General features: G+C 43.5%; 1 protein-coding gene across 10 annotated transcripts; it reads left to right on the top strand.

The window, feature by feature from the left end:
- The first annotated feature begins 592 nt into the window (after positions 1-592).
- Positions 593-17,825, top strand: LOC128074765 (phosphatidylinositol 3,4,5-trisphosphate 3-phosphatase TPTE2-like). 10 transcript variants are annotated; one of them, XM_052670851.1, is made up of 19 exons: positions 593-750; positions 1,401-1,466; positions 3,667-3,744; positions 5,194-5,241; positions 5,898-6,059; positions 6,326-6,445; positions 8,176-8,275; positions 9,064-9,127; positions 9,587-9,651; positions 10,167-10,227; positions 10,447-10,528; positions 10,610-10,698; positions 11,907-11,968; positions 12,848-12,928; positions 13,700-13,805; positions 14,406-14,503; positions 14,827-14,922; positions 15,378-15,448; positions 17,561-17,825. In XM_052670851.1, exons 1-19 carry the CDS (start codon positions 608-610, stop codon positions 17,661-17,663), a joined length of 1,695 nt encoding a protein of 564 aa, XP_052526811.1. In that variant the 5' UTR covers positions 593-607; the 3' UTR covers positions 17,664-17,825. The 10 variants fall into 10 exon arrangements, with proteins under 10 accessions (XP_052526811.1, XP_052526810.1, XP_052526813.1 ...); XM_052670850.1 differs by having other exon boundaries at positions 1,398-1,466; XM_052670853.1 differs by having other exon boundaries at positions 660-727.
- Positions 17,826-19,448: the final 1,623 nt, after the last annotated feature.

Raw genomic sequence — 19,448 nt, 5'->3', positions numbered from 1 at the left:
GTGCTGGAACAGGCTGTGCAGAGAGGTTGTGGATGCCCCATTTGTTGAAGGCCAGGTTGGATGGGGCCCTGGGCAGCCTGGTCTAGTATTAAATGGGGAGGTTGGTGGCCCTGCATTGGCAGGGAGTTGGAGATCCGTGATCCTTAAGATCCCTTCCAACCCGGGCCATTCTGTGATTCTGTGATTCTGTGAATGTGACTCCACAACCTCTTTGGGCAGGCTGTTCAGTGCTCTGTCCGTCTGACTGTGCCCGTTACCCCTTGTTCTGTCACTGAGCACTTCTGAAATGAGCCTGGTCTCATCCACTTGACTCCCACCCAGTGCATAAGCACTGGTAAGATCATAAGCATTGGTAAGATCACAGAATCACAGAAAGGCTTGGGTTGAGAAGGACCTTAATGATCATCTAGTTTCAGCCCCCCTGCCACAGTCAGGATTGCCAACCACCAGACCGGGCTGCCCAGAGCCACATCCAGCTGGACAGCATACCCGCTCAGCCTTCTCTTCCCCAGGCTGAGCAGCCCTAGGGCTCGCAGCCTTTCTCGTACAGGAGGTGCTCCCGGCCGTAGCGGACGGCAGAGGCGGGCGGAGGAGCGAGGCCGTCGCCATGGCAGCAGTCGGGCCCGGCTCGGCCCAGCCCAGGTGCGGCCCCGCGGCCCTTTTAACCGCGTCCCGGGCTGTGGGCCGCAGCGCTTTCCCGCCTCGCGGTTCCGCTTCGGCTCGGCGGGTGAGCGGGGCTTCGCTCGGGAGGTGGGCAGGCTGTCCTCAGGAAGTTTAACGCAGTTTTCCGCTGAGCTCGCGGGGCGCCGGGGGCGGGTGTCCGGGCTCGACTTTGAGCTCGGAGGAGGGTGGCCGAGCCGAGGTGAGGGCGCTCGGGGAAGTTCCCGGGCCGGCACCGCCGGAGGTGGCCGGGGCCGTGACTGGCGACGACCGGGGTTCGGCCCGCGGGGCTCTGCTGGGCGGAGAGTGTAGGGGGCTGAGCGGGGCCGGCCCGCAGCCCGCCTCGGAGCCGCCTCTCTCCTCAGTCCGGCGGGTGAGGCTGTGCCGGGCGGGGCTTCGCAGCCCGGGATCGGACGAGCTGGGTGCGGCAGCCGGGGGTGAGGTGTGGGCGTCACGCTGCGCTGCTACCCGGGTTCCTGGCTTTGCCAGCCGGAGCAGGGGACGGGCTGGAAGCGGGGAAAGGATGGTGCCGAGATAACAAAGCTGTCGTCTCTTGTGCGTGCTGGATGTGCTGGGTTGTGGCGTAGAGCGGTGGCTCCTCTGTCCTCTCCTGTGAGGGAAGGGGCTTGAGAAGGGAGCACAGGCCTGCCCTCTCATAGCGCATAGAGCTACTATAGGCAAAAATGTGAATGCTGCTTGTACTGCTATCTAACTGCATGTGCTTCTCTTAATGCCAGCAGAGCAAGAAAAACCACAATGACGACTGTGAGGTATGAACAGGGGTCAGAGCTCACTGAAGCTTCGAGGTGAGTGGAATGAACTGCACTGGTGCACGAGTTCAGAGCTGCAGTGTACTGCATGCAGCCTTCTGCCTAGCATTCCTTACTTAGTTGAACGTAACAAAGAGGAGATACGTTGTATAAACTTCAAGCACTTCATACACGGTCTCTCTTTTTTCTTTTTTCTTCCACCCTGAGAACAGTGCTTCTTGAGGAGTGATATCTCTGATAGGAATGTGCTTTTGTGCTGGGCTTCTTACAAGTGGTTGAGAACTGTAATGAGGAAGTACAACTAACCTGCCCTGGTGTGCTAAGTTGAGGGCAGTAAGTCTGCTTTCTTCTAGCTTTTGGGAGCCACTGTCAAGCTGATCTGTAGTTAGTGCATTGCTCTGCTCTCCTTACAGTCTTCCAGTCTGATGTTCGCTCTAACTGTGAGCAGTTGAAGTTGTCATTCCCCTGTGAAGACAGGCTGAGGGAGCTGGGCTTGTTCAACCTGGAGAAAAGAAGGCTACAGGGTGACCTCATTGCAGCATTTCAGTACCTAAAGGGAGCCTATAGTGGGGAGGGGAATCAACTCTTCGAAAGGGTAGATAACTGCAGGACAAGGGGAAATGGTTTTAAGTTGAGAGAGGGAGATTTAGGTTGGATGTCACGGGGAAATTCTATACAGAGAGAGGTGAGATGCTGGAATAGGCTGCCCAGAGAGGTTGTTGATGCCACATCCCTGGAGGTGTTCAAGGCCAGGTTGGATGGAGTCCTGGGCAGCTGGATCTAGCATTGAATGGGGAGGTTGGTGGCCCTGCATGTGGCAGGAAGGTTGGAACTTCATGATCCTTGAGGTCCCTTCCAACCCTGGCCATTCTGTGATTCAGTTAGAAAAACTTGTGTACTCTTTAGACAGTACATAGGCAGGAAATAGGTTGTAGTATGCCTTCATTTTCTTGTCTTCTTCCTTGTGTTTGAAGACTAGATGTAGGATCTTGTAGCAGAAAGCTTTTTCTAGTTTGGGCAACAGTTAGATGTAAAGTAAAACTATCTGCTAGGGGAGCTTTATTCAGATCTGAATTACTGTGTGAGAGCACAGTATAAATAGTGTCCTTGGAGTTGGCTTCTATTTTCTTCTTATGTTAGCCCAACACACTGTTGTAGCTCATTCTTATCTTATTTCTCTCAGAGTAGAGGATAAAAAGCTGGCTTTAAGTTCCCTTCACTTGTATACAAGTACAAGCAAGTGATCTGCAGCTTCAGTGCTATAGTAGCAGTAACACATCCTTATAAATGTTTCGGCCCACGCTAAGCAGATAACTCTGAAATGAATGTCCTGTGAGAACAGCTGGGAAACAGAGCTGAATGGTCACATACCTCCAGAGCCTTAGTTCTGGGAACAGAGCAAGCTTGCCAGTGCCTGGAGATACTGGAGCTGGAAAATACTGTGCATATGGTTGCTTCTGTGTGAGTAGCAATGATGCCAGAGACAGAGCCGCAGCAAACACTATGGCTGTGCTCTTATGCAATACACTATTTCTGCACAGTAGGTTAAAAATGCAAATCGTTGGATTTGACTATTACATTTGACTTTCTATGAAGTCATCTTGTGGTATTTGAAGCATTTAGGTGGCTAAACAAAATCCTGATTTAAGGAGACTCTTCTGAGGAAGTTCTGGTGAGCAGCAACTGCACAAGTTTTCAGCAGCCGCTGCTGCCCTGGTCTTCCAGTTTCCGGTCTGGTATCCTGCTCAGCACAAAAACATTGCTGTGCTAAGGCTTCTCCTAGCAAGCATTCTATGAACAAGTACTTTACTGTAGTAAGATTGAAGTTTTGGGTTTTTTTTTCCCCCACTCTTTTGCATATGCATGTTTCCAGCACTTCCAGAGTCTGGACTTGTCTCAAGTTCTTGACAGACTTTTGGATGCTTTACTTCAAAGTCCTTTGTCTTATTACTTAATAAAATATCTTCCCTTCCTTCCCCAAAAGAGAACTTTGGTAGGTGGATAGTTAAGTGGAACTAGGTCAATACAAACCAAAGGCTTCTGTTGTGCCAACATATGGCAAGTCTTTCTTCCCCTGGTACTACTACTGTGCTCTTGCCCAGGTTGCTCCTTGCTGCTCAGCTGACAGTAGTTAATGCTACTTTATCTGAAATAATGAAAGGTAGCAATATACAAAGTTGACATCTGTACTGGTATGTGATTATTATTTTTTTTTTTTGTGCTGTTCCTTTGCCAGCTCTCCAAAAGCAAATGAGCCCACGATAAAGATTGATGATGGTCGTGATGAGGATAATGAACAGGACAGCTGTTCCAAGTAAGCTAATGAGAGACTAAGTGCCTTTTTTTACCCCCCCCAAAAGTGAGAATGCCTGAGCCAAAATGAGAAGGCAGGTGGTGTGCTGAAGTTAATGATAAGCCTTAATTATTTTGATACCAGTGCACTGATCTTATCTTGATACCTTGAAGATGTATGTCATTTGATACCAAGATTTGCTCTAATGTATAACTGCATGCAAGTTCACAAAGCTTCTTAATACCTATGGAGATGAAAGCTCAGTTCACCAATTAACAACAAATCTGTCACAGAGTGGAAAATAGGTAGTTCATACTGCACTGCATATGTGTTCTCCCAAAAGAATTGGCTTGGGAGAGCACTGAGGAAATGCTGGTGAGAAAATCAGGTGAATGAGTATCTGGAGCAAATGGTAAGCATCATCAAGAATGAACTGTCTGAACCTGCTAGTGATCAGTAAGAACAGTAAGATTAAGCCTGTTATCTCAGTTCCTCTCCCATTGTCCTAAATTGTATGAATTCAGGTCAAGGTGCTTAGAAGTGCATTTCATAAAGGCTTAAACTAAATATGCAAGCAACTCTTGTGCTTTTAACTGATCAAAGATGTTGGCAGGCCAGAGTAGAGTACCTTTATAGTGCATCCAATAAAGGTGCTTGTCCTTGGGCTGTGGAAGCTGAAGTCTTCCTGTACATACTATACGTATATCATAGGGTTAGCTGGACAAAGACAAAGTCACAAAATAATGTAGTCATTGCATTGTTTTCCTTGCATCCTGGACATACATCAGTGCAAGGAGAATCTTCTGTATGCTACATTGCCTTGGAAATAAAGCTTGTTACTGTAGTTACAGTACTCAGTTTTCCCATCCAAGTTAAGGATGCAGCACCTTTCTGTCTCAAAGGTGTAGCTGTTTACTTGTTCATATTTTGAACTTTAAACTTAATAATGAGGAGTATGGACTAACTCAGTGCGCCCATCAAAATGCTTCCTCTTCACTTCAAAGATACTCAGCCTTGTCTTAAACTGGATAATGGAGTTAAGGTCTGTCACCAAGTGAAATGTAGTGCTCAAACTGCCCTAAAGGAAACGAGTAGTTTAGATGAGATTGAGGTGCAATATAAATCACTGAGTTGGTGAACGTTTCCTCTAACAGGGTGTCTCCAATGGTGTGGATGGTGATGGGGAAGTACAGTAACCATACATAACAGGACAAATATGTGAACAATACTGACAGAATAGTACTGTTTTTTTTAAGGATGTAGCTGATAAAATACCTCTTGTTTGAGTGATGGAAGATTTTTTTTTTCCAAACACTGCCTTAATGTATTTGCTTCAAGAATGCAGCTGAATACTCTTATATCAATGACACAGTTCTGAAAATAAAAAAATGAACTTCAGTAACAGTGGTACTCTGGCTTAATCAGTAGCAAATTGTCACTTGTCTTGATGCTGATTCTCTTTTCTTGCAGTACCATTAGGAGAAAAATTTCCCCGTTTGTGATGTCATTTGGATTCAGGTAAAAGATTATGCTTGTAATGATGTGGGAAGGATAGAAGTAGTTCTTTTTATTGTAGGAACTCTGAGACTTGAGCCTCTCTCTGGGAAGTACTGAATCTATTCCCTCCAGCAAAGGGGAGGTTTCTTTGAGAAGGATGTCTTACACAGATGTCTGTGTTCTCCAAAGAGAATGGGAAGCTGGAGTTGTAAGTGTTACTGTCATTTGTTGACATAAGGGTTCTTAATGTTGTATAAAAGCCTGTGACATCTGGTCTGCTGTATACAGTCTAGGTGCTACAAGAGGGTGAACCATTAAATATGCTTATTTCTGAGGGACTGCTCTTCCTTACACGTGGGAGGGAAAGTGAGTAAGCTGGAAAGCAGCACTGGTGCTTCTGTGCCTTAAAGCACTCAGATTGGCATCATACATGGATAGATATGGGATTATTGATTAATAACTACTGTTGAGTCTAAAAATGTACAGTTCCACGTGGATGGTATATTTTGTGCAGGTCACTTAAAAAATGCAATTTGAATCTTTCAGCTGTAACACAAGCAGGACTCAATCTCTGTATAAGCTTAAAATAAAAACCTAGATTTGTAATCTCCAGTTTGTGTATTCCACTAATTATTTGCTGTTTCTAAAATTAACTTGTATATTTTTTTCCCTCACAGAGTATTTGGGGTTGTGCTTATCATTGTGGACATCGTAGTTGTGATTGTGGATCTGGCCATCAGTGAGAAGAAAAGAGGCATTAGAGAGATTCTTGAAGGTGTTTCCCTGGCTATAGCACTCTTCTTCCTCGTTGATGTTCTCATGAGAGTGTTTGTTGAAGGGTAAGACACAAGCAAATGGTGTGGCAAGACCTCAAGCAGTAAGAGCAATGCTTCAAGCTTGGAACGATAGGCAGGTTGACTTCTTATGGAGAAGAGCCTCATCTTCTCTTGGCTGTGCTCACTGGCTGTTATTATTTCATAGGCTAATCTGTAGAATGCTTTGAAGTGCTTGGAAATGGCACTGGTTTTGCTGTGACTGCTCTCATAGTGGGTCTTTTGTGCCTAGATTTCTAAGAAGAAAAGCTTTTCTTTTTTTTTTTTTTCAGCTTCAGGAACTATTTCCGCTCCAAACTGAATACTTTAGATGCACTCATAGTAGTGGGCACTCTGCTAATTAATATGACCTACTCCTTCTCTGACCTTGCTGCCACAGATCAGATGCCAAGGTAAGAATGGTATGACAGCTGTTAAGTGTGAGCTTTCCATGATGGGCAGTAAAGAATGTTCTTGGCATATCTAGGCTAGGTGAGTGTCTGCTAGATGACAGATATAGCTGTGATAGTATTTCACAGTACAGAATTCAAAGGAAAGTCGTCTTATTCTTTAGGCTTACAGTTGTGTTGTAGCTTGACCCTGTCTCAAAGGCAGATATGATCTAAACACCTACTGTTGTAACTAAAAGCGAATGGTGGGGGGCAGAGGGGTGTTTCTGTGCTGTTCTGTGGTGGTGTGGGTTGGTGTGCAAGTACCTTGTATTCTGATTTGATGGAGCTTGTAGGACAAGCTCAGTTTTTGCACTGCCTAGTGCAACACAAAAAATCCTGCTGGGATATTCAGCTGGGACCTGCTATCTCACCCATGCAACTCCTGAGGCTCTCCATAAGACTTCTTCTGTTAAAAGCTCTTCAGTCCTGCTCAGATGCCGTAGACGTGGCCAAATATCAAATTTTGAGACAATTTTGAGTCTTCCCACCTAATCCTCCAGTTGCAGCCACACAATCAAACTAATTCCCAGCAGCTTACCTGAGCTTTTGTTGCCTTTCTTTCCTCATGGTTCTGAAGGATATGAACAGCAGTCTTAAAATCTGTTCAGGCTGTTTGGAGATTTGTCGAGTGCTCTCTGTGGGTGACAACTTGTCGTACAAGTTAGATTTCAGTGGCAGTCCAGAGAGGCAACATCACATCCTTTCATCAAGGGGTGTCTATTTAGAACCTGATCTAGATAGTGTGGATTGGAGCAAGTGTCTCTTGACCAATAAAAGGATGTCTGAGTTGGGTATCTACTTGCAAACTACTGCTTAACTAGCTGCCTTTGAAAAGGGCAGAGGGCAAACTCTTTATGTAAGCTGTGGTTCAAGCAGAGGAGGGGGCTCTAGTGTCTTCAGTCTAGTATTAGTTCATGTCCTTGTCTGGCTTCTAGTTCAAGGGAATTCCTCTGAAACAATAGCAGAGTTATCTTGAAGTAGGAAGGAGCTGGGGAGAAATTGAAACTTAGCAAGCTTCTGGGACAACTCTGTGTGTGGTTGACTTCCACAAGCTCTACGTTGGTGGAGAACTGTGGGTATCTACTGAAGTTCTTACCTTAGGTATAACAGGACCTGAAACATGTATGTACTCCTTAAAAATGTGTGCTCTGTACCTCCTTAAGAAATGAGTGCTTGTTTGCCCTTGTCCCTAAGGGTATGCTGAAGCAACTCCCCCTGTTTCTGTAGTTACTCACATAAGCATCTTGCCTGATCCAAAGTTCAGAGGGAGTTCAAAGTTTCTCAAATTTGTCAAATTGTTGACTGATTAAAGAAAATGTTTCTTGTTGAAGCATGTCTAGCTTATTTAACTTCTTTTCAGCTTGTTTGTCAGGTGGCTGGTTCCACTTAAGTGTACACTTCAGTATCAAGGGATAATTAGCAGTGTTAAGGGAATTTGTTACTTGCTGGGTGGAGATAGCTGAGAAAGTTCCTAGAATAGACTCTGGGACTTTCTAGTTCTGTTACTACTTCAGAATATGCATCACTAGCACCATCAACAATAAAAGTGTGGTACTTCAGGCGTTGGTTTTTTTACATGAAACAAAGCTTTTTTTTTTTTTTTTTAATATTCTCTGAAACAGCTTTTGAATAATTTTGAGCTTTACGTTTAGGCTCAACACTTCTTTTTACAATTCATCTCTTTCATCTAGAATGGTCACTCTCCTTCGAGTTCTGAGAATTGTCATCTTAATAAGAATATTTCGCCTGGCTTCACAGAAGAAACAACTTGAAGTGGTAACCAGAAGAATGGTAAGCTGGCCTAGTAGTATATCTAGGCAGCTGTTACTATTCCTTTCTCTAGGCAACTGTCAAAAAAAACAGCAAGCAACAAATCTGTCTGCAGCATATTGATCTGAAACAGATAATACAGCAGAAGCAACGTGCCTGTTCTGTGTCCTTGGTGGGGTATTGCAGTTCTGCCTTTGACTGCAGTAGAACTAGCAATTCTTGCCTCTAGTTGAGCAAGAAGCTCCTTGACCTACAGAGCCAGAATATCAGTGACTGTGACACTGTGGTGTGTCTTGGTCATTGCTGGCTTGCGTGGTTCATGGACTGCAGGTTCCTCCTTGGCTGAGGAGAGGTTGGTGGAAAACAAAGCAGCTCATCTGTTAGCTGCATTAAAGCCCTGTCTGTTTTAGATGCCTCTTACTTTCATCAGGGTACTAAAGTGAAATCTGAAGCTTAGAGTTCAACCCTTTACACAGCAGTAAATACCTAAATATTCTGCCCTAATCATTCTCCTCCTTTCATTCAGTTCCCAAACACTGAAGTAGCAAAGACCCATTCATGTGCAGCTTGTGGAGAATCTTCAGTGTTTTTCACTTCTGTACATCAAGGCAAAAATTATTTTAGATAATAGGAGATCATTCAAGTAACACAATCAAACTCGTTCTCAGGTAATGCTGTGAACTCTGCAAAAATAAAATGAGGTTCTGAAACATGACTTGGCTTCAGAGTCAGGGTTTATTTTTTTCCTAGTAATAGACAACACTTGTTGATCTGTGTCATTCTCTTGAGCAACTGCTCCATTTTCACAGGTCTCTGAAAACAAAAGGCGTTACATGAAAGATGGCTTTGATCTGGATCTCACTTATGTTACTGGTTGGTAGAAATCCTATCACAACAAATGAAACTTCACAGCATGAAATTGGCTACTAACACTGAAGTAACTACTGCTTTCAAGGGTTAGCCTTCTGGGAGAGAGCTTGTATGTGCTATAGGTAGTTGTGCTATAGGTAGAACTGCTAGGATAGCAGTTCTGAGGCCTAGGGAAGCTATGTAACTACTGACTAACTCACTGGAGGGGTTTTGTCCATGGTGGCTGGCATTTACTGGTAACTAATCCTTCAGAAAGGTCTATTAGCCTGCTCTAGCTGTGCTAATTGTGGGAGTGGGGGGAAAAAACTCTAGGAAATGATTAGGTGCTTTTCCTAAATAGTGTGCTCATAGGGTAGGAATCAATTATTTCGTAATGATCTCAGTCAAATTGTTCTTGGACATGGGGAGGGAGGAGGGGGGCTGCCTCCATGTTGTTACTTCTGATTGCTGTTTTCTCCACAGATCGTGTTATTGCAATGTCTTTTCCATCTTCTGGGAAGCAGTCTTTCTATAGGAATCCTATAGAGGTAAGAATCTCTCATTGCCAGGTTTAGTATTTCTAAATGCTGTTTCACTTCTAGGTGAACTGGAACTTGCATGTGAACTAACTTGTGTGTGGATTACACTATCGAATCCTAGTCCTGAGCTTGGCTGGTCAGAATGATTTAATAGTGATCTCCCCTGTGCTGCATTGCTGTGTTTTAGTCTCAGCCTAATAAGATGCATCTTGTAATGTGGACAGACTGATGTTCTGATGTCTCACCTCTTGAGGAATCTTTCAGTGAACCAAATCAATTCTCTCACAGGCTAGTGGTAGTGTGAATAATATGAGCTATGTAATCATGACAATGTTTAAGAGCTTATTGTTCATGTAGAGCTGTGCTGTCTGATACCTTTACGTAAATATGTAGAGTAAGGAATTGAATCACAGTCATGCTGTCTCAGAATTGAGACAGGAATTTGAACTACTGGGTTGATGAAAAGGCTTCTTGGTCAAGGACAAGAGCACTAATTACTTTGAACTTGTTTCTTGTTACTTCAGGAAGTTGCAAGGTTTTTGGACACCAAGCATGCAGACCACTATAAAGTCTACAATCTCTGCAGTAAGTATGTTTTGTTGCTGATGATTGAAAGACTGCTCAAAAGAAAAGTATCACTTCAAAGTGTGGTGTTGATGCTATCAGATCTTCAGGAACTTAAAATGCATCAAAAGGACTTAAACACTATTTTATGCTCAGACCAGCAGTCTTTATCACAAGCTACTTTCATTGTTGCAAGCTTTTGTTGCTCTTCCTGGTGTAACACCAGCTCTTACTTTGTAGGTGAAAAAGGCTATGACCCTAAGTACTTCCACTACAGGGTAGAAAGGATCTTTATTGATGACCACAATGTTCCAGCATTACAGTGAGTCTTGTTAATGAGTGCTTGCACCAGTATAACTTTTCATGCTTTTGCTTTGTCTGCACTAATTTTCTTCTCATCTAGGGACATGCTGAAATTCACTGCCAGTGTCAGTGAATGGATGAGTCAAGATGAGAAGAATATCATAGCAATTCACTGTAAAGGAGGCAAGGGTAAGGCTTCTTGTATACAGCCTGTGTATGCCCCAAATTGCACATTCTTTGTTAAAACATGACTTAAGGATAGTCTGGTACTCTGAACCCATCTATTCTATGGTTTAATTCGTCAGATTCTACAGGCACTGTGACTGGCAACAGTGTGATGCTGTTTAGTGTTGCACACGTGTTCTGAAATAGTTTTAAGAAATCAGCTGCTATTTTATGGAAAGAGGTAACCTGAATTCCTCTGTAAGTTCCTGCTGTCCTGGCCCTCCTGGTAGGAGGGACTGAGGACAGGGAGCTACTAATGTTGCTGCTACAACTGTGAAGCTGCTGCTTTAGCTTTGTGCCAGCCAGTGATCCATACTGAGTATTTTGCACTGCAACATACTTTGAGCTGCTGAATTTCTGTGGGGGGTTGTCCAAAGTATTGCTGGATCCTTAAGGCACACAAGGCATTGAGAAAGAGTACGTGGTAGATTTGTGGGGACAAGTTTTTGTGTGAGCTCCTGCATAAGGTGACCTGTGGGTGCTGTGTGTAATCTGAAGTAGTGCAGGAGCTGTTGAAGTGCATTAGTGGCTGTGTGAACAAGCCCTGAAAACTTCTGTCACATTTTTTAGATGTAGCATCAGGTGACTACAAATTCTGGTTCACTTGAGCCAGATGTCTACAAAAAACTTTTTCTCCACAGCTGAAAACTTAGCTTAGAAGGCTTAATGAAACTGAAAGCTGAACCTACCTGCAAGCCAAAACCAGCTTGAAGAACAAGGGTAGGGAGGGATGATGTGGCTTCAGGCACGAATTTGAGACCGAGATTGTACTGGAGACTGTGTGCTAGTAGTCCTGGTGCTGCTTTAGTAGGGCTGAGGGGGGAAAGGTGGAGTGGAGAAGTTACCTTGTGAGACTTCAGCTGGCACTGGCTGGTGCTGTAGTGTGTAAGGACTTGGTAAGATGTGCTTGACTCTCTCCACTGCTAAATAGAGGATGCAGTTACTGACCAATTAAATATCTTAAGTAATACCATAAAGAATTACAGGGACTGCTTTCAGTAAGCAAGGTAACAAACCACAGTGTTTTATTCTTCTCAGAAATACAGATTCTTGATTACCTGTGTGCCACTTATTTCCTGTTACCCCTATTCTAAGTTAGGAATTAATTTTCACAAAACTAATTCTCAAATCTTTGAGCTCATATAACTCAGTTTCTCTTACTTCTAATACAGGTAGAACTGGAACAATGGTCTGTACCTGGCTTATACACAGTGACCAATTTGAGAGTGCAAAGGTAAAAACTAGCTTTTATTTCTGCTTCTTTCAGTAGTCAGAATACCCTCGTTAGAATCTGCTTTCTTAGTGAAATGCATTGATATAAACTAAGAATATTATGAGTCTGTATTCAAAAAAAAAAAAAGAAAGTCTTACAGCTGTGTGAACTTTTTGTTTGAGATTATTCCTGATCAGGGAGAGTGGCCTCTAAAGCATTTCTTTAGAAACTAGGATCTTAAGCAACTTCTTCAAAACTGTAGGTGGCTTCCTTGCATCCACTACTAAAGCCAGTCTCTGTTTAAGTAGCCTTGTGTAGTTGTGTTCCCTGCCCTCCTTCCAAGGTGTGCAAGGCATCAAGAACTGCTTGTGGTTTTATTTTGATTGCCAGTGTTACAGCAAGAAGCCTTCCTGAACGTCCTGGGGGAAAGGAGATCAGCAAGTCTGCAGTCAGAGCAGCCATGTTCTTCTGCTTTGCTTTGCCAAATCTCTGCTGCAGACTCAGAAACCTGGGTTGCAGAAGGCTCAGGTCTGCTGTAGGTGATCTGTGTGGAGCATGTATCAGCTTGGCCTCTTGCTTTTCTGAATTTAGTGTAGATCTCCACAAACCAATGTTCAGCTTTTGTTTGCCACGGGTAACTTGAGAAACGTGTATGGTTCTACAATTGCTTAAGCATGTTGCTTTCCTCTTTCAAAGAGTTTTACCAGCTTGCTTTCTGAATGGTGGACTTAAAGCTACTCGTTAGGAAGTCAGCTACAGTCTAGCTAGAAGGTAACAGAGAAACTTGTGTATCTTCTTCTGTATTCCTTTGGGATTGATTAGTTTAACTCTGCTTTGTGTTAGCCTCAGGGAGGGGAATGGTGGTGAGGTATTTTTCACTCTTGAAATCTTCCTATATAGGAGAGTTTGGACTACTTTGGGGAAAGAAGAACTGACAGAACTACAAGTACCAAATTTCAAGGAGTTGAAACTCCATCCCAGGTAAGTTTGAGCAGGTTTTGTAATGAGCCAAGTTAACCCTAGCCTTATGAGCACTTAAACAAGGTGGCAGAGATGGAGCAGCTTCAGAGATGTAGGTTCCTACTACTGTACTCTTTTCTTTAGGGATTGGACTATCAACTAGTAGGGTTGCATTGCATCTTTCTTATATGCCCTTATTACAGCCCGTTTCTTATGCTGCTTCTGAGTGCAGTATTAAATGTGATTATGGTATCTGGGCTCCCAGCCTTCTAAGATGAGGAGACCATCTAATCCAGCCCCACTGTTTAAGTAAGGTGAGCCAGAGCAGGCTGCCCAGGACCATTCCTGATTAGATTTAGAACATCTCCACAGATCCTGATTCACTGTGTACTGTGAGATGAAGCTGTTGGCAGAGGTACTCTAGTTGCTGGTATAAAATAGAATGGAAGGGTAATTACTCCTCCAGTTGGTGCTTTTTCAAAGTAAAAGCTTCCTAGAGCTTTTTAAGGGGTAAAATGTCTAAGCACAAAGTTCCATGCTTTTTGCTGATCTCTAGAGATTTCTTCTTAAAACACTAAGTATAAATACTGTTTAGAGATAGATGTAAAGCTTGTTTAGAGCTTTAACAACAACATGCTTCAATTGTGGAAGGAAAAAGCAAATGGCTTAGTTTCTTTTAAGCCTTGGACTTGAGAGAAGAACTCAGTGCAGACCAACTTAATCCTTCTACCTGGAATTAGTCTGTGTGGGATACAGAAACTGCATAATGTGTCTGGGTTTTTTGCATTACAGAGTAGGTATGTTGGGTATTATGAGATCCTGAAAAACAAGTATAACTTCAAACTCCCACCAGAGAGACAACTCAAAATAAAAAACCTCAAAATCCACTCTATACATGGTAAGAACTTTTGAATTTGGGCCTTTCTATCTGGTGATGGTTTCTTAGCACAGGCAGCTGATCTCTGTTCTGACTCTTATTAAGCCTGTGGTAGGAATGCAGACATACTGTGACTTGAATTTCAGTGGCACAGATTTGAAAACAAAATCTGAAGTGCAGTTACCTTGTTTTGTCACTTCCTGGGTATGTGGTCAAACGGTGCTTTACGTGCAAGCTGCTGTTTTGGATAAGTAATCAATTAGCAAGTAGGATTAGTGGATCCAACTCAACATCTGGAGCTGCAGTTTCTCAGCATGATATACAGAAGTTTCTGTATGAACTGGTAACTAGTACCAGAAGTTTGGTGTTATTTTTTTTCTAGGGGGCCTGAACTGCTGTTCTTGTTCAGTGATAGAACTACACGTTCCTGCTCCACTAGTAGGATTCACTGGTGCTTCAAAATCAAGCTCAGACTCTGCAGCTCAAGCTACTTTCAGGGTTTGAGTTCTCTGAAGTCTGTAGCAAGGCAGTTTTGAATAAGATTGATGTACTTGGTTTTGATTTCTGCGTAGTTTTCAGCAGATGTTTTGCTCCAGTGTAATGCAACTTCTTTCTTCCTAGGAGTTGGGAAAGGCAATGGAACTGATATGAAGGTGCAGGTAATAATGAAAAAGCAAGTTGTGTTGGAATGTGTGTGTGCCACTCAAGGAAACTGCAAGGTGAGAGCATGAAACTGTCAGCTGAGTCACAGAAGCTGGATACTGGACATAAAACTATCTAAATAAATAGACAGTATGAACTTCAAAAAGATGCAGCTTTGCCAAGCCTTAGGAAGAATAGTGTAAGGTACAAAAAGCTTTCCTAGAAGACACTTGAATGTACGTAATGGCTCGCTCTGACCTGGGAAGCTTAAATGTTTGGCTAATATTCTAGCACTGCTATTGTATTTATACGTGATGATTTGTAGCTTTTGTTGTCATCAGTTGACCTTCTGTCTGTGTGGTAGGTTTTCATAAATGTCATATTTTGCTCTGTTACCTAGCTCTTCTTTGATTCTGAAAGTGACTCTGTAGTCATTGGCTTGGAAGACAGCCCTGTCATAAGTGGTGATGTGAAAGTCAGATTTGAATCTAACTCTGTAAGTACAACAGCACTAAGATCCTCATTTCAATTTGAGGCAGGGCAGCAATGCAAATGCCAGCTGGCTCTGTGGGGCAAAGCCTGATTTTGTTTTGTTTTTATTTTTCTCCCCCCCCTGCTTACTTTTGTGTAGGAATGGACCCTAATGAGCCAAACAAGAGCTGCTACAGTGCAGTGACAACATAGCAAGTGTTACTGCAGTAGCTTGTACAGATGGGGTGGCTGTTCATACAGAGCAACTGAAGCATCTTAGTTGAGCGCCTGCTGCTTCTGATATGGATCTTATGTTAAGCTTGGGTGGCTGGGAACAAATTGAATGAAAAATGTGATCTGGGTGTGATATGTCTTGTTAAATGTACTGATTCTAGCACACCAGTTTTGTAAGTCAAACTGAGGACAAATGAGTACTTGTGTCTGCAAAAACTGTTCCTTAAATGAAGTATTTACTTCCAGGATCTTCCAAAAGGCTATGATAACTGCCCATTTTTCTTCTGGTTCAACACTTCCTTTATTGAAAATAACAGGTAAGCGATCACAGTGGCTGCCTTCAGAAGCTGGTGTATGAACAGAGCTGGCAGTTACTGAACACAGTGCTGAGAGCTGAAATAGAGTGCTAATCAAGCCAGTCTTTAGCTTCTGTATGGCCTTCTGATTTCCAGTTCTAACTTTTGAGCAGGTACTTGGCACACACTTGTACTGTGCTAAGTGGATTAAACATAGAATCGTAGAACTAGATGGGCTTTAAGATCCCTTCCAAGCCATTCTAACCTCCTGCTGTGGACAGGGTTTTCACCCAGCAGTTCAGGCTGCCCAGAACCCCAAACCCAGTCTTGAGACCCTCCAGGGATGGGGCACTCACAGCTTCTCTGGGTAGCCTGTGCTAGTGCTTTACCACCCTCTGAGTAAAGAATTTCTTCGTAATATCTAATCTGAATCTCTCCTCTCTTTAGTTTAAAATCATTCCCCTTGTCCTGTCAATTATCTTAATCCATTGGTTTGTTTCCCAGCATTCTATTGTTAATAATACCTTTTTGTTCAAGGTGGTTAACTATTCAAATGTCAATAGCACAACTGACTGAGGCTGGAACTTGAATTTAGCAGCTAAGAGGCAAATGTTAAAAGTTAGATATCAGTGTTTTGGATCCTAAAAAAGCTTTTAACTTGTTAGTTCTCATGCTTTTGTTAAAAGTTTAAAAACTTTTGTGGGCTTGTTGTTGAGACCAGAATTCCTGGGGGAGCTCCTGCCAGCAAAGGCCGGGCTTGTCTGCCTTGCTAGGGGAGTGATAGAGAAGTAAAGAGACTTCAGCTCCTTCTGGCCTGTCTACTAAAATAGGTAGGTTTAGATAGCAGAACAATGAACTTAAAAGTGTCAGGTATAATTCTTTCCACAACTGTGAAAGAACAAACCTTACTGAATTTATCCTGTCAGTCTGAGGAGCCATGAGTTATAACACTAATCCTAATTTGCTATGCAGCAATGCACCTTGCACTTGAACTGAATCACAGAATTGTAGGGGTTGGAAGGGTCCTCCAGAGATCACCGAGTCCAACCCCCTGCCAAAGCAGTTCCCTACAGCAGGTCACACAGGTAGGCATCCAGGCAGGTCTTGAACATCTCCAGAGAAGGAGACTCCACCACCTCCCTGGGCAGCCTGTTCCAGTGCTCCGTCACCTCACTGTAAAGAAGTTCTTGTGCACATTTGTGTGTAACTTCCTATGCTGCAGTTTCCAGCCGTTTCCCCTTGTCCTGTCTCCACTCACCACTGAAAAGAGTCCGTCCTCGCCACTCTGCCCCCCACACCTCAGATATTTATAGACCTGGATCAGGTCCCCTCTCAGTCTTCTTTTCTCAAGGCTGAACAGACCCAGTTCACTCAGCCTTTCCTCATAGCAGAGATGCTCCAGGCCCTTCACCATCTTTGTGGCCCTCTGCTGGTCTCTTTCCAACAGATCCTTGTCTTTTTTTGTACTGGGAAGCCCAGAACTGGACGCAGTACTCCAGATGAGGCCTTACCAGGGCAGAGTAGAGGGGGAGGATCACCTCCCTCAACCTGCTGGCCACACTCTTTTTAATGCACCCCAGGATGCCATTGGCCCTCTTGGCCACAAGGGCACACTGCTGGAACTGAGATAGTCATTTACACAAATCTAGCAGCAGGAGGAATGTGTGCCTGTGGTCATGTAGCTCTGCAGCAGTGTTATAACAAAAGGTGAAGTGCAGGTGCTATCTGGTGATTGCTAGAAATGAATTTGGTAAGCATTAAAGGAGAAGGGGTGGGGAGAACATGGTGGCTGAGCTTGACTGAATACTGAATTAAGCGTGTGCCATGAGGTCAGTCATTAAACAGGTGTCTATTCCCTTGAAAGGCCTTGAGCTGGACATAACACTAATTTTACTGTGATGGTTGTGTCCTGGGTGGAATAGACCACAAATCATCAGGTTGGCTGTGTATTTGTGAGCTATTTCATGTCCAAATCCCCATGCCTATTTCATCCCCATTACTTAAATGTCTGTCTGAATTTAAGATCTAGGCCTGTAGTTAATACTCTTGAGCCAAGCTTCAAGCCTTCTCCACAATCTTAATGGAAAAGCATTCCTCAGGCCCTAAGAAATACTATTGGGTTTTATCTTTCAGACTGTACCTTCCCAGGAACGAGCTGGATAACCCTCACAAGTCAAAAACATGGAAAGTCTACAGTGAGACGTTTGCTGTAGAGATGAACTTTACTGAGCTGTAAGGGAAAGCTGAAAGAAGGAAAATACTTTAACTCATCTCCTGTCCTGATGATGCCTTGCTGCTTCAGTGTAGTGAAGCGGTCTCACTCTGATGTACTTAATGTATTTCTATGTAGATACAGCTTCTCAAATAAACTGACCTGAAGTTCTGTTGTGCAGAGCAATACATCTCTGAAGTATTTAATGTCATGTAACTGTGATTTATGTGAATGTGCTGATAGATCTGCTGGAGCCTAGATATGTTTACATGCAGGTAATCCCTACTCTAAGCTGTGAGCACTAACCAACAGTGTTCACTTGTTGCTGGTGGAGAACAGCAGTCTACAGGGCACTGTTGGAGTAGACTGAGACACTTCCCCCAGCACCAGGTCAGCAGAACTAAGGTAATATTGAGGGGAGGGGGAATAATAACCTGCCACTGGCAGGTGGGTGCTTACCTTAGTTAATACCCATAATGAAGTAAGCAGAGATCCCATACCTTCCAAATGCTCAGCTGATGGTTGTGGCATGCTCTGAGGTACGTATACAGACCTGAGTCTGGCTGTTGCTGAATGATAGCCTGGTATTTAATAAGAGTGGTGTTGAAGCTCCCATCTAGTTGGCAGCAGCAGCTTTTCTGAGCACTGTGGTTCAAGTACAGAGCTCTGAACTTATTTTGAAGGTGCATTCTACAAATGCTTAGCACTTCCATAAACAGGATGCTGTGGGCCTGGGTCTCTTAGTTACTACACGTGGAAGTATGTAGTGAGATGTTACTGGAGCTTGTGAAGGGATGACGGTGGAGTTAATGCTCTGCTACTGGTCTGATGGCAACGAAATTTCCCCCTTATAAAGGCGTGAGGCCAAAGTTCCCTCGCTAGAGGGCGGCCGAGTAAGGCAGCAGGCAGGGCCCTCCAGTGCAGACCGAGCTTACTAGGAGCTGGAATCCAATGCTGTTTTATTGCAGCTGGAAGCATCTGATGACTGAGTTCCTTTTAGCTCAGCTCTGGCAGTGAGATAGCATTCACCTAAACTGTCCTTTCTAATCAGCTGCAGGGCACTTAAGGTTCTCTGTCCTGCTTGTGAAGGCTCTCACAGCAAGAAGTCAGAGGATTTTGTCCAGCTGAAGTATGCACTTCCATATTATAAGCAGGAACAAGTAACAAAATAAGTACAAGTGCTGTGCTGCATCTCATTTCAGGGATCCAAAGACTGCTAGCAGTAGTTTCTGAACTTCCTAGAGCAGTAACCTCTGGCTTCAGCATAGTGGACACTCATCCTTTGCTTCCGGGGGTCTTATGTGACCCAAGTTTCCCTGTACTGAGCTACTGGTAGGAAAATAACACAAGCTGACAAGCTGAGTGTTACTGAAGGGCAAAGCCTGCTACTCAGTTGAATCAAACTTTATTGCTATGAATTCCTGTAACAACATTATGAAGTTCTCAGCTGAACAACCCATACACGTGTGCAGCTTAATTGCAGCCGTAGAAGTTACTGCTTGGTTCAACCCTGAAAGGTAAACTCTCTGTTCATGTCACCAACTTCCTGCTGTCAGTGGTTCTGAAACTCCTGCTTCTCTTGAAGCCTTTTTTTTTTTTTTAATTAGTAATTAGATATTGCAACTGAGCTTTATACAATGAAAGCAAAGACAAATCTAAGACATAGATTTCAGTATTCCCCTGGTATGGATTCTGTTATCTTTGTATGCAATTGTAATAATAATGATATTTGATATTATTTCTCTTGGATAAACAACTTCAGAAAGCAGGAAGCTTAAGACTCCTGAAATCCAACCCTTGTACCTGAAT

Source organism: Tympanuchus pallidicinctus, unplaced genomic scaffold (assembly GCF_026119805.1).
Source record: "Tympanuchus pallidicinctus isolate F22 unplaced genomic scaffold, pur_lepc_1.0 scaffold11, whole genome shotgun sequence".
Classification (NCBI taxonomy): domain Eukaryota; kingdom Metazoa; phylum Chordata; class Aves; order Galliformes; family Phasianidae; genus Tympanuchus; species Tympanuchus pallidicinctus.
This window is presented reverse-complemented; position numbering and strand designations above follow the sequence as displayed.